Source organism: Peromyscus eremicus, chromosome 3 (assembly GCF_949786415.1).
Source record: "Peromyscus eremicus chromosome 3, PerEre_H2_v1, whole genome shotgun sequence".
In the NCBI taxonomy this organism is placed as follows: domain Eukaryota; kingdom Metazoa; phylum Chordata; class Mammalia; order Rodentia; family Cricetidae; genus Peromyscus; species Peromyscus eremicus.
In genome coordinates this window covers 16,768,710-16,784,334 of record NC_081418.1, presented here as the reverse complement: position 1 = coordinate 16,784,334, position 15,625 = coordinate 16,768,710, and the positions used below count along the sequence as shown (strand labels likewise).

The window sequence follows — 15,625 nt, the reverse complement described above, 5'->3', positions numbered from 1 at the left end:
TTACCCCGGTAATCAGATTGGTGAACACCCTAATTGTCATCATAGAACCTCCATCTAGTAACTGATGGAAGGAGATGCAGAGGTCCATAGGCAAACACCAGGCTGAGCTCCAGGTGTTCAGTCAAAGAGAGGGAAGAGGGATTATATGAGCAAGGGGTATCGAGACCATGATGGGGAAACCTACAGAGACAACCAAACCAAACTAGTGGGAGCTCATGAAATTGAGATCAACAGCTGTGGAACCTGCATGGGACTGGACCAGGTCCTCTGCATAATCGAGACAGTTATGTAGCTTGATCTGCTTAAGGTGCCCCTGGCAGTGGGATCAGAATCTATTCCTGGTGCATGAGCTGGCTTTTTGGAGCCCATTACCTATGGTGGGACACCTTGCACAGCCTTGATGCAGGGGAAGGGGCTTGGACCTGCCTCAACTGAATATACAAGGCTTTGCTGACTCCCCATGGGAGGCCTTACCCTTTTTAAAGGAGAGAATGGGGGATGGGATTGGGGGGGGGGGGAGACTGGGAACTGGAGGAGGGATGAGAGGGGAATTGGTGGTTGGTATGTAAAATGAATAAAAATTTCTTAATAAAGATAAAAAATTAAAAAAAAAACTAAAAAAAGGTTAAGTTTGTTAAGAAATACCAACCGGCCTAGATAAAGCCTTACAAACTAAGAGGTAATATTTCACTATATTAAAAATGTACTGATAATGATTTTACTTCATACTCATTAGCATAATTAGTACTGAAAACTAGAAATAACAAGTATTGGTGAGGACTTAAAAAACTGGAACCCCTGGGCACTGCTGACAGACAGTGTGCTGATACTAATGCTAATACTGATGTAGCTGTCTGGAGAACAGCTTGGTGGTTTTCTCCAGGGTGAAACAGGACTACCATCTAACTCAGCAACTTCAAGCTCAGGGATTGTATTATTACTGTTTCTTCACTGTGACAAAGTAACACCATGACAGAAGCAGCTAGGGAGGGGCAGGCTTACTTCGGGTTTAAGCAGGGGATTCATCACCTTGGTGGGGAAGGCATGGGGCTGGGGTCCCACCTGTGACACAGCAGCAACCCACTTCCTCAGGCTTGGCCCCACGTCTCAGACGCTCCACACTGTCCTGAAACAGTGCGTTAGCTTGGGACCAAAGGCTCAAACACGCCCTTTGTTTGTTAAGGGAAGTAAGCCAGATACAAAGGGATAAAACCTGTAGGATTTCACTGCTGATTTACAGAGAAAGAAAAGGAAACAACAGTTACCAAGGCTGTTGGGGAGAGGTAGAGGAGAACTGCTGCTACACAGTCACAGGGCCTCTGGGGATCATGAGAAAGGTGGTAGGTGCACTTACCAGACACTCAAAACCACTAGGTTGTGTAGAAACAGAGGTGCATGTGTTACATGCTGGGCAGTGAAGGCTCAGATCTGTGATAACTGCAAACGTTCACTAGGCACCTGTACTAGCACACACAAGGAAGGAGTACATGCTATAGCCATGGATAGAAACAGTGTCCCATCTCGTGCTGGAGAATTCATGTGGGAATGCAGAATCTACATTTCTCACCACTCATTAAAAAAAAAAAAAAGTTATACATTGTCAGCAACTAAAGAAAATGAGTGAAATCAATAAATATAAATTAGTTCCATTAAGTTTTTTTCACCCCTGGATATTAAATAGCATATTCACTATCTTCTCCTAGAGGAATCAATACTAGTATATTGGTCCTGCTGTCAGAATCTAAAAGAAAATGACGGAGCAAAAACCCAATGCTGTCAAACAGAATCTAAAAAGCTAAACAAGACCTCTTGAAAAGGCTGTACTGCTTATCGAAGTGCACGGTTCTCCATGACCATGTGGCCTTAGGCGGCAGCAGAAGGCCTTCCCTCCTTCCCAGAGTCTCACAGGACACAGGCTTGTTGCTGCTGCAGGCACCAGCCCATCAGCAACATTTCCAGGAGGTGGGGACAGTGTTCCTAGGAGCACTAAGAGTGGGTGTAAAGGGGACACTCCAGCAGAAGTCGACATGGCTGTTATTCAATGTTATCTTTGAGCACCAACTCATCCGAGAAGAGGTTTGGACTCCAAAGTATTGTAATAACGGCTACTAGATAGAGTAGCTGGGTGATAATCTAGATTGCAGATGTAGTCCTGCTGATATCAGAAAGCTAAATTCTTTAAGTTTTTTTTTTTGTACTTCTGAAATGTAGTTTTGCTGTATAAGTGGCTGGCTTCAAGCCTGTGATCCTCTTGTCTCAGCCTCCCAAGCTTACAAGCATGCACTACCACACCTCACTCCTAAAAAGTTTTAATCGGTGATTACTACCTGGTATCTATTGAAATTGTATCTCAAGATGTCCACAAAACATGGTACAGAGGAGGATCTTGGCTATTTATAAGTGGAATTGAAGAAAAACATGGCTGTCTAGAGTTTTCACCCCCAGATGCTAACCTAACATCAACAGAACAAGAACGGCCCTTTCTTGAAGATGTGTCAGTATGCATAACTGTTGGTAGGAATATAAAGCGGCCGAAAAAAGAAAAACCTTTTACTCCTTTCAAGCTTTATTACTTGAAAAAATTTCTATCAAGAAGTTAGATATTTAAGTTACATGTAATTATAGAACCTCAGTAATCACAAATCACAAGTGACTTAAGTAAGAATTGTCATTTTGATAGTTATTTGCTTTAGCTAAGAGTTCTGAGTCTTGAAGGCTATGCTCTAGGTAACTACATGTATGCATATGTGTGTGTGTGTGTGTGTGTGTGTGTGTGTGAAGGCCAGAGGTTGCCACTGGGTGTCTTCCTCTATCATTCTCCACTTCATCTACCTATCTATCACCTGTCTGTCTGTCTGTCTGTCTGTCTATCTATCTATCTATCTATCTATCATCTATCTTTCTATCTATCTACCTACCTACCTACCTACCTACCTACCTACCTAGGCAGGGTTTATTTATGTATTTAGTTAGGTAGTTAGTTATTGAGGCAGGATCTCTCACTGAAGCAAGACTAGTTGGCTAGCAAGTCCCAGAATCTTCTTTTGTTGGCTTGCCCAGTGCTGGTTTACAGGTGCACACCACCACTTTTGGCTTTTTATTTGGTGTTGGGTTTCTGAATATAGGTTCTCATGCTTGTGAAGCAAACACTTTGCCCAGGGAGCCACCTCTCTAGCCTCTGAACTCATTTTCCAAACAACTCTTTGGTATTGGTGTCACCTACCCCTTTCACAGGGTTCACCTAAGACCATCAGAAAACACATTATTTCCAATGGTCTTAGGAGGACCAGAGACAGTACCTCTCTGTCTCCAGGCGGGTCTGCCCACATGCAGATACGCCCACACAGGAGTACCTGGAACTGTATTAAAGGACTGCACATTAGGAAGGGTGAGAACCACTGTAATAGAGGATGCTCATTTATCACTGAATCATACTGTGAGGCATTGGCAGAGTTAAGGCTCAAATGCAGACTCTTAGAATATCAATATGTACTTTACTGAAATTCAGCAAATTGAACTTTTAAGCAGTGTTTGAATATGCTGTTCTGTAAAGAGTATTTACAATATTTTAGCAATGATTGAGATTTGCCAAATAAAGAACAGTACATCTTTATTTCCTGGTTGTAAAGACCTGGGAAATGCTGCTAGTCACCAGGACTCTGACACTTAACAGTCAGATACTACCAAGGAAAACCCACTCTTTGCATATGTGGAGCTACTACCTTAGGGGACCTATTGTACAAGAGAATTACATGTAATTATTTTATCCCCCCCCCCTGCAAGAGGATAACTTTATTTTATTTGGAAGACTTTTAAAGATCCTCTCTGACTATGAAGTCTCTAGAGAGAAAGATGAGTTCATAAACTGTTCTTTACTATAATTAAGATTCATGATCCTAGGTATGATAGCACGTCTGCAATTTCAGTAAACAAATATCTCATTTGTTACACAATATAAAAAAGCCCACCATGTTATTATTTAGAATATCTTCCCATTAACATTTAATCTTTGTTTTGTTGGTACTGTGGATGGATCCTAGGACCTCCTGTTCAGTAGTTAAATGACCTACCACTCAGCTACATCTTTCAGCCCTTCCCAGTAAACTGGAGCAAATTACACTAAGGTAGGTTTGTCTATTGACTTACAGGAGATCCTTCCAAGTGAGTTCCCAGATTCAAGTGCAAAATCCTGTGATTTGACTTAAGGCCATTCTGCAGTAAGACAAGATGATTAGTACACCATGTTAAATCTTAGCTCTGGTCTTGATAGATATGGATGCTGGTGGCCAAGCATCTGACAATGAATCTTTAAATGTTTTATCTAAGATAAAATAGGCTCTGTGCTAATTCAGAGGGCAGAGAAGCCACACTGTGGTATATTCAATCTATACAATGGAAAACAGGGGGACCAGTCATTGGTTAAAGTCAGAGTCCTTCCAGTTTGTGAATACCACCTAGAGGTGATTTTAGTCAGATAACAAAAACTCTATTTATATAAGTTAAGGGGAGAAAGCATTCTAGGGTCAACCATTTTGTGTATATGGTTTTTGTTTTTTTGTTTTGTTTTGGTCATCATTGGAAAACTTTCTGAGGTTCAATAGGCCAAGTGCTTGCGCACAAGCATGAGGAACTGAATTCAGATCCCTAGTACCCATGTAAAAGCCAGGTGAGGAGATGCACAACTGTAATGCCAATGCTAGGAGGTGGAGACAGGAGGATTATGGGTTTGCTGGCCAGTCTACACAAAAGGTGAGCTCCTGGTTCAGTGAGAGATCCTGTCTCAAAAATCAAGGTAGAGAACAGGACAGATGGTTTGTTGGTTAAAAGTGCTTACTGTTCTTCAAAGGACCTGGGTGCAGTTCCCAGCAGCCACATTAGGTGGCTGCAACTGTCTGTAACTCCAGTTCCAAGGGACCTGATTACATTCTTCTGAACCCCCCAGGTACAGGGTATGCAGGTGGTGCTCATACATACACACAGGCACTCACACATATACATAAAATAAGAATAAATGCATGTTTTTAAAAAGGCAGAGAGCAAGAGAGATAGAGACTGTTGGCAAGCACTGCACACACAGAGGTGGGTGCCAAGTGTGTACATGCACACACAGCACAGAAGATGGGTTAATTACTGTGGGGGGAAAGAAAGGGGCAAAAGCAGTCACAAGCCTTGACTTTGTAAAGTTCTCTCTCGCACAGCTTCCTTTCACAAAAGATTTTGTTTCTTGGTGAAAATAAGATAAGACATCGGAAGTTGTGATCATTTCTACTCATAATTTCTGATTACAGTTCAAAATATTTATCCCATATGACTAAGAAGCAAAGAATGAAAAAAAGGGTTGTATATTAAATGCTCACAGTGCTGAGGTAGGCAATATAGAAAGTCCAGAAAACTATGTAGCAATCATATAGTTGAGTGAGTATCAAAACTGAAAGGCAACTAGATTAAACTAAGTAACTTAAAGTTTGAGTTTGTCCTTCACAAAACCTAATTTCATTCTAACCAAGTCACTTCCCCTAAGGCCTATGTCCAGAAAATGATGTTTCAATGTGTGAAGTTCTCCACTGTCCTTCTGCATAAGGGAGAAAGAGCAATGATTGTTAAATGTGACCTACGTCCATGTAGCCTTTCACAGATCCCAGACTGGGATGGAATTCAAAACAGAATCTAAGATCTTGGCCTGTCATCTCCAGTAGACCTTGGTCATTACCAGCCTGATATTTTTAGGCAACAGAAAGAGTAAACTGGTACATTTCTCCAAATGTGGGCAAATTTACCCCGTGTGTGTGTGTGTGTGTGTGTGTGTGTGTGTGTGTGTCTATGTGTGTGTGAGATTTTTAAGTATGATCTACCCTCAAAAAGGTCTATTTATTCTAGATCAAAACAAGCTTGTTACATGGAGCATAAGAAGAAAATGTAGAAGAATACAAGGAAGTAAACGTTCCACCGACACGGTACAAGGAGAAGTCTAGTGAAACTAAGACCATAGAAACCACAGAACGTTTTTTTTTCTTCAAAACTTTATCTTTGTGATCGCTCAGAAAATGTTATATTTAAATGTTTCCTAGGCATTTACTTTGTTCTCCTTCGTTGTGGTGTTTCCACTTTAAAACTCAGCATCTTTCAACTAGGATTCCTCAACTGAACCGAAGGACTCACAAAATGATTTATATGATAAGTTTTCTAAATTTTCCCAGGAATGGTTTACAACTAGTTCCACTCCAGCAGCACAGGAGGGATATGAGGGGTGCCTTTGTGCACCAGAGTTTAATTTTCTCAAGAGATCTCACAGTGACTTAGAAGAGAAAAATAAAATCTTTCATTATTTAATACTCATAGTTTTCAAACTAAAGTTGGCTGATATCCATCTAAACTCCATTTATCTGTGGAAAGTAATGCTCATTTGGGGCTGGAGAGATGGCTCAGAGGTTAAGAGCACCAGCAGCTCTTCCAGAGGTTCTGAGTTCAATTCCCAGCAACCACATGGTGGCTCACAACCATCCATAATGAGATCTAGCGCCCTCTTCTGGTGTGCAGGAATATATGCAGACAGAACGCTGTATACATAATAAATAAATCTTTAAAAAAATAATGCTCATTTGCATTTATCAAGTCATTTTTCATGCTATAGTTCCACTTCATCTTTCGTGTTAGTGAAGTAGAGTCAGAAACATGGTAAATAATAAAAAATGTAGACGTGTAAAGATTAGAAATTTTTCTTTCAAATGTTTTGAAAAATTACCTCTAAGGCACATAAATAGAACTTATTGCTAAGAGTTTTGTTGGTATGTTAATTTGTTTAGTCTAATTTAGCCAGAAAAGTAGTAATATGGTAATGTTTTCTTAATTACTATATCCAAAGTCTAGTAAGCAAACTTTTTCTGTAAAGGGTGAAATGAAACAGTAAATATTTTAAATAACTGTGTACCAATGGTCATCGTGGCAATACTTCATCTGCTGTTACAGTTCCAAAACAGACACAGAAAATACATAAATAAACTTGCATGAAAGGGCACAACTGTGTTCCAATAAAACTTCATTTTAAAAACGAGGTTTACTGCGTAATTAGCTGACCTCTGACCTCCAACATGGTATTGTTTACAATAATGGCAGGAAATAGACAAGATGGTGTAGGGATAGTTCCATTACTGTGCTTTTTTTACGATTAGCAGTGCTATGACTATATGACTAGATTGTGACTTGAAGACTAAAGTTTTAATCTTAAAATCTCAAGTGGATTTAAACTCAGTAGAGGAAGGCACTTGCTGCCAAGTCTGACAACCTGAATTTGATCCCTGGAACTCAGAAGGTGCAAGGAAAGACCTGTCCTCTGAGTGCATATGTGCATATGACACTCACGGATCCACACACACACATAATACACACATACAAAACATTTAAAAAAGTTAAGGGGCTGGAGAGATGGCTCAGAGGTTAAGAGCACTGACTGCTCTTCCAGAGGTCCTGAGTTCAATTCCCAGCACTCACATGGTGGCTCACAACCATCTGTAATAAGATCTGGAGTCCTCTTCTGTGTACATAATAAATAGATAAAAAAAAAAAGTTAAAAAGTATATTCATACAATATGTGATAATTCTGGAAATAGACAAAAGGCAGAATACTTTTTCTGATCACCTAATTAAAGAAAACTATTAGTTGAATCTACTTGGAATAAATAGAATGCGGATTACTGACAAACACAAAACTGAACGAGCCTGCTGGGTTACATATTCTTTGCAATATCAACTGATCATCAGTTCAACCTTACTAGTACTTAGGAGGCATTGGAGAATATTATTTTAAAATGTGTTACACTCTTTTATGCTGTGAAACATTTGTTTAATGATGCTTTTGCATTCTTTTATGTTGTATTTGTTTAACTCTGTGAAGCTGTGTTACTTTGCCTGTCTAAAACACCTGATTGGTCTAATAAAGAGCTGAATAGCAAGGCAGGAGAAAGGATAGGTGGGGCTGGCAGGCAGAGAGAACAAATAGGAGGAGAAATCTGGGAGAAAAGATTGAGGAGCAGGATAAGGAAGAGGACTCCAGAAGCCAGCCACCCAGCTACATAGCAAGCCACTGAGTAAGAAGTAAAGAAAGGATATACAGAAATAGAGAAAGGTAAAAGCCCAGAGGCAAAAGGTAGATGGGATACTTTAAGAAAAGCTGGCTAGAAACAAGCCAAGCTAAGGCTGGGCAGTCATAAGAAAGTCTCTGTGTGGGACCTGGGAGTTGGGTGGCGGGTCCCCCACAGAGTCAAAAGAGTAAAGAGTAAAAACAAACAACAGCATCACTAGAAACTAAGTAAAACAGAAGCTATGTATAGTCATAAGTTCTTAACTAGGATCCTGCTTTAAAGTCACCTGAGAATTCATTTTGGGAGAGCCTCTCTCTCTTAAAAAAAAAAAAAAAATACATGTTTAAGTCCAGGAAGGGAATATGGAAAAGTCTGCTTGGTAACCCTAAACACCCCTGGCTTAGAATGGTTGCCCAAGGCTTGTAGTTTATGGAGCGATGAAACTGTGAATACTTTCTAATTTACAATCAGCAATTTTATTGTTATAGATTAAGTAACTGGGCTCTGGAACCAACAGTGGGTTTCCATTTCCATTTCTGCCATTTCCTAGCTGTACAACACTGAGACATGTCTCCATGACTGAGCTGCCTTATGGATAATGTGGATATAACAGTATTCAACTCAGAGCACTGGGAGAATAACTCAATTAAAAACTATACAATCACATTTCAAAGACTTGGCATGGTGAAAGCATCAAGCCCACGATAGCTACGAACTGTTTACTACACATTCCTAAATTCCCGGATTCAAGGCTCAAAGTCTACACACTGTCAGCACAACGGTGCGGCAGCTCTGGCCTGCCGTATACTAACCAGCAGAAGAGGTGTCCTTTGCCGCAGTCCACGGCAGGGGCTCTGAGCAAGGGGAAGCTGAGTGTGTCAGCCCCCGAGGGATTCGACCCCTGCTTGGTCAGTCTGACTGCTCTTTCACAGCCTGCAGTAGGACACCACTTAATGGCAGGATTATTTTCAACAAAGGCCTGTTTAAAAATCATAAGAAAAACAAAAGAAACTATATCAGCTGCAAATTCTAAAACAGAGAGGATCTCCGCACTGACTAAAAGCAAATAAAAGAACGAAATTAAACACAAGAGTTCAGCATTATGAAAATAGTAAAAACAGTACTGGAAATATGTTAGAAGCAAAAATGAGGCATTTACCTTAATAATAGAATGATTTTCAAAACTTTTTTTCTTTAATCTAAAACTAGGTAAATGATAATAAGGTAAAAATGCAATTATCTGCATAAAATGTCTAACATGAGAATGGTTACATACTGTGCTACTTTTTTGATTAAATGTAAGCAGAAACTTATGTATAATTACAGGTTATATTTTAATAAATTTCTAAATTGTCATCTTGATAAATACATAAAAATCAGTATTATAATACATTAAAGAGTTGGGCCTATTTTTTTTTAAGATTACATAACAGTATTTAGAGTAAGAAAAATCTATTCAAAGTAACTGAAATAAAAATTTTAAGTTACATACACACAAAAAAAGAGTAATTTGCATGTTTCTGATTAACTCCTAAATGAAAACAGAAGATAGGAAAAAAGATAAAAAATTATAATTTATTGAATTAAACTATTATTTGGAATAAAAATTACTAATTTCCAAGTTAAAATTTTGTTTCTAAATATTCCTCTCAGGAATATAAAATATTGTTGTGGGGAAGAGTAGGTACTATGAATGCTATTTTCATCGATCACTTGTAAAAATGGGACAAGCAATTTAGTAAACAGCTCTTTTGTGGGGCTTAACTTTCCAATGCTGCTTTGGTTCAAAGTTTTTATCACCATTCACATATGCATTTTTTTCTGGAAATAGAGAACACCATTATGTTTATAAAAGTACAACATAGGCTTAGTAAACTGGTCCCATACCTTAATATCAAACTGTAGGTAGCGTTTGTCCATCTCCTTAGAAACTACGCTTTCTATAATATCCACAGGCACAAGTTGAAAGCACTCATATGCAGGGCAGAAAATGTTATGGGCTTCACCTTCTTGAATTTTCAAATTTAAAAACCTGTTAGAATATCAATTGACAGAGAAAAGGGAGAGGATGTAAGTTATTTGTACAACCTAACAACTTTTTTCTTTTTGATGACTTTTCTATGAGTGTAGTTAAAATAGCACCAAGAGCTAGCTATACAGTGCAATGGTCTATGTTTAGCATGCACCAAGACCTGTGTTTCTTCTGCAGTCCTCGCTCTCTGCCAGAGCTGCATGTGGTAGCTAGCTCACTGTAACTGCACTCTCGAGGCTGAAGCTGGATGGAGGGCTTGAGTTTGCAAGGGGGCCTAAGACTACATTAGAGTGAAAACCTGCCCAAATCTAAAACCCAGACCAACTACAATTAAGCCGAACAAAGAGCATACCAGTAAAACATGGATTATCATCTAAAACACTTAGTACCTGCTCCAGCACCTCTCTCTCACACACATACATACACTTTTTATATAAGTTTCTATTTGTTTTACTTTGTCACTTGAAAAATCTGAAACATTTTTCACATAAGAAAACTCAGAACTGAGTGACCTAGAAAGGTCATTTTAATTTTCGATATTTTATCCCTTTAAATACAAGGGAAATTAACCAGAGATAAATGAAGTTTGTTGTAGTAGCAATGGAGTACAGAGCATACTCTTTAAAAGGAAATGTTTTCCTTTATATTTCATTTAGATGAATATTAAAATGAGTTCTACGTTATATTCTATGTACACTAATGATGTAATAAGAAAAAGACATATTGCAAAGTAGAAAGAAGTACAAGGTGAATGAACTCATTCACAAAAAGTTTTGAGCTAGAAAAATTTTAGTCTTTAATGATCTTTAGCAATTTACTTTAATGATAAAAGCCTTATTTTCACCATATTTTAATCAGGATACTAATATGTACTTCCCAGGGCTGTTACACAGATTAGCTAGTAAAATATATGCAAAAGACCTGGTATTGATCAAGAATCTGTATATTTTAGAAGGTGTTATAAGTTATTTAATATCATGTATATACAAGCAAGAAATAAACTTTTTAAGTCTGATTTTAATAGATTAAAAAAATTTTTTTTTTTTTTTAAACAAGCTCTTACGTCCCCTAGAAGGGTCTCAAACTTGCTATATAACTGAGAATGTCCTTGAATTTCTGGTCCTCTTGCCTCTACTTCATATGTGTTGTTGGGATTACAGGCATGTGCCAGCAGGCCAGGTTTATACTAAGGTTGGAATTTATGCATGTTAGCCAAGCATTCTACCAACCTGGATACCTTATAGCTATGGATTATACTTTATTTAACAATTCTAGAGAAAACAAATGGAAAATAAGCAGCTAAAATATGACTGCCTGGTTATTATGATCAACAACTTTTGATATCTTCTTCCTTTAGTGCTATCTATTAATTTCACTGCACTTAGGAAGAAAAAAATCAAGGGAGACTTAGAAAGACGGCATTAGACATGAAGTTTAAGCCTTACTATCCAGAATGTATCTGTGTGGGTGGAAAAGAAAAATTTCCTTCTCTTTCATTCCTTGGCACAGCTCCCCAGAGCATCTGGCTGCAATGACAATGTAGGGACGATGGGAAGAGTAAAGTAGATGGGAGGTTCTCAGGCTCACACTGTTCTTCATTAAAGCCAAGCTTCATTTTTCTATGTGCCGCTGAAAGAATGTTTTGAAAAAATCTTCACATTTCTTTCTTTGTGTGTGGAGGTGGGGCACACACCAGTATGCATGTAGAGACCAGAGGACAGCCTGCAGCAGCCAGTCCTCTCCTTCCATAATCTGGGTTTGGGGGAGCAAACCCAGGCCCGCAGGCTTAGAGGCCAACGCCATTCCTTGCTAAGTTATCTTCCTCCTGGCCAGACTGCTATTAGTTTTAAAAGAATCTTTTGAAATCGATATATCAGCCACACGATTTGTTTTACTGGTGTCTGATTTGACCAGAGCTGTCCTGAATCAGGTGGACAGTGCTACATAGCAGGTACAAGGAAAACAGGAAGAAAGTATTAAATCTTACCAAAACCTTTTACTGTTTAGTCTTTGACAGGAATGGGGACTAATTCCTATGACACTAGTTATGTATGCAAGTTCAATAAAGGCTAAAACAATTCAAGTAATTCCCAAGCAAGGTTAATTTTCACATAGGAACCAAGTTCAACAACCACAAAATGTAAAACCTAGTTAACACTTCCTCAAATAGTACAGTTAACACTTTAAAACTGAATACCTGCTCCAGAATTGGGTCAAAGACTGCTTTAGTCTGTGGATTTGGACCCTGTGAATTACTTTACTTGTATCAGCTATACTGACTCGATCCTAGTAGACTAAAAAGTCTAGTCTGTATTTAAAATTTGAAACAAAACCAGGGATATTTAGTTATTCTGAGATTTTGAAAAGCAGTTTGTTTCCTCCCATTGAAGTTCTGCTTCCTACTGTTGCAGAAAACATATAAGTACCACAAACGAAACCAGTATACAGATCAGAACGTGTTATATAAATTCATGGGTGGAGGGAGGCGGGAGAGGATGACAGAGAGGGGGAAATATGTACAGGAGAGATTCAAGGAGAAATGGTTACGTTTTTAATGCATATATGCATATTTGTGTGTGTCAGGCACACATAAGTGTGTGTGAGTGTGTGTGTGTGTGTATGTGTGTGTGTGTAGGCCAGATGACCTCCAGAGTTATTCTAGAAACACTATCATCTACCTCCTTTTAGACAGTCTCCCAATGTCATGGAACTAGAGTGCTAGTTTTTAAAAATGAGGCTAGACTGGTTGGCCAGGGAGCCCCAGGGTTAAGACTTGTCTACCTGTCTAGCACTGGGACTATAATGCATGCTGCTATGCTTGACGTTTCTGTGTGTGCTCCCGGGACTGAGCTTGGCTTGCTATGCTTGGGCGACCATTTTACTCACTAAGCTAGATCCACCCCAGTGAGGACATTTGGGAAGTTCACGGAGATATTCAGTATCTTGATTGTGGTGACTGTTTCATGGTATATACATGTCTCAATTTATGAATTAATTTAGTTTAAGTGTATAGGTTGATACATGTCAACTGCACCACAGCAAAACTGTAAAACAAAGCAATACAAAACAAAAAACAAATGCAGAAAACCTGCCAGGCCTTTGCTTTCTCACTCACGTAATGCTCCCAAGAGCCCTACACTGATACCCAATATTCCAAGAAAAAAGCATGAAAGATTTTCTTAGACACTTATGACATACTTTGCTTCAATCATCAAATGAAGCTTTGTGAACCTCCAGAGATGTGGGGGCCTGTTTTCAGATTCCTCCTGGCTTTACCCAGCAGGTCCGCATAGAGAGAATGATTGGACCACAGGCTTGAGTGCAGGTGTCTGAGATGGTCTGCACTTGGCTGTGCTGGGGGGAGGTCTTTTGTTCCATCCCTTGGCGTTTCTATAAATACTCTGGGGCAGAGACAGTCAGGGCTCACTGGAATAGGTTCCAGGCCCTCTTGAGGCTATCCTTTATTTTCTGATTATCTCCACAATCTAAATCCTTCTATCTAATATTTCCTGCTGCTCGCACTCAAGAAAACTCTGAGGAACTGTGGGGTTGGTGGGTAAACGCTCCACACAGAGACAGTAAGATATTGTACTGCTCATTTATACTGTCTTCATTTGTTTCACGAGCTCTCTCAAAAAGTGCAACTATAAAGTTAACATATAATGAAAATGTATAAATCTAAGAAAGGTAATAAAGAGGAAATGAGAGAAAAACATGAGAAGCAAAATAAAATTTCCATTGTAATACACACCCAATCTCTAGCATAGGCATTTGACTTCGGAATAACAAAAAAGAATTTCAAATATCTGCTTCTTACAGATTTTCAAAGCTATTTGCTTTAAAAAATTCAGACACCAAAAATGCTTAAAATTCTTGGGATAGAAGACAGAAACTGATTCTTGATATTGAGGTTACATCTGAAACTTATGTGTAATATAAACAAAAATACTAATACAATTGTTTAGACATCAATATACTTTGATGTCAAAGAGGAAAAACAAAATATTCTTTGTACATTTCAGTGTAACTCAGAAACCAATATAAATGATCCACACCATTAAATACTGAAAGCAAACACTGTCATGACCAAACCAAAGGTGCTATCATGTAGTGAGAGATGAATAAGCCGCTCATATACTCACGACTCCCAACATCCTCTACAAAAATCATGTCCACAGGGCATATCCACTGGGTCTTCAAATACAGAAATACTGCACATGCAAATGTCACACTGGAGATAAACAAGAGAAGTGATTTAACAGGGTCATACTCTGAAGAGAAGCAATACAGTCATTTTCTTCAATAGTTTAATGACAAAAATGATAAATCTTAGAAAATTAAATGTTCCAATGCTACCAAGTCTGGTTAAGAGTGCCTGGCTTGGACTGAATAATAAATATCATGACTGCCTTTTTTTTTTAATATCTGCTATGGCATTTAATGTCTTAATGTAAAAACCAAACTAAGTTTCCTTATTAAGCAACACTGTGAAGTAGGAAAGGGAAACACAAGAAACAAATCCTTAGCATCTACTCAGGTCAAGATCACACAGGCACACGACGACCACTTTAGTGTGTGTCCTGCACTGTATGCTCACTGTGGAAACAGAGCAACTTTGTGCTTTGAACACAGAAATTCAGGATTTTAAAGTGGCAGCTCGGGCTGGGGAATGTAGCTCAGTGGTACAGTGCTTACCTCGCAGGGGTGAGCACCTGAGTTCTAATGCTAGCACCTCCTACCTCACCTCCACCCCCAAAATAAGCAGCAAAGTAATGTCTTCATGCAAGGAAGTCTGATACAAAACTGTTACCTTTTAACATGACTTATGAGAAGCAAACTTTATGTTAAAATGTCAATTACAGAATAGAATTTTGCTTTCCTAAATGGTTCCTAGACAAGACAAAGGGTGCGTTCATATTTATTACAAATTCGTTGTGGCTAAACCATTCAAGAAGCATATCTCCTCCACAGCCCACCAGTCGTATGCTGGTTAGGCAGTACTACTCCCCATTAAAGGAGAAATGTTTACTAATGCACTGAATGACCAACTCATAAGCTTTGCTAAAACAAGCAAATGATCATAAAAATATTCTGTAAATGCTTTAAAAATTAGCATTCAGCAAATGATTTTAAAAATTGTGTTTTAGGTTAAGCATGCATACTACAAACTAAGTTTTAGTATTTCATGTATGTTGTATTTAAATACTTTTATGTGAAAATACAGTACATGGCTTTTCCAAACTGTTTTGAAGTGAGAAAATATTTTGCTTTTCAATCTATAATTCAGAGATCATAAAAACATTCTGTGGTAATAAGAATTTACCAAAACATGAAAATAACTGAGCCTTCAAAGCAAGGTACAACATTCAGTTGCAATAATATAATGGTTCCTAGACAAGACAAAGGGTGCGTTCATATTTACTACAAATTTGGAGTGGCTAAACCACTCAAGAAGCATATGAACTCCATGGAACAGTACCACATAGTTTGAAAGTTGAAAGACTGAAAGCGAAGC

At 38.6% G+C, this 15,625-nt stretch overlaps 1 protein-coding gene across 4 annotated transcripts in view; it reads right to left on the bottom strand.

The window, feature by feature from the left end:
• Positions 1–15,625, bottom strand: part of Ankib1 (ankyrin repeat and IBR domain containing 1) — a 112,771-nt gene that overhangs the window by 31,424 nt on the left and 65,722 nt on the right. For all 4 annotated transcript variants that reach the window (XM_059257318.1, XM_059257321.1, XM_059257319.1 and 1 more), the window contains 3 exons: positions 14,253–14,341; positions 9,966–10,110; positions 8,891–9,057 (listed from right to left, as the gene is read on the bottom strand). In XM_059257318.1, coding sequence (XP_059113301.1) covers positions 8,891–9,057; positions 9,966–10,110; positions 14,253–14,341 — 401 coding nt within the window. The remainder of the gene's footprint in view (positions 1–8,890; positions 9,058–9,965; positions 10,111–14,252; positions 14,342–15,625) is intronic.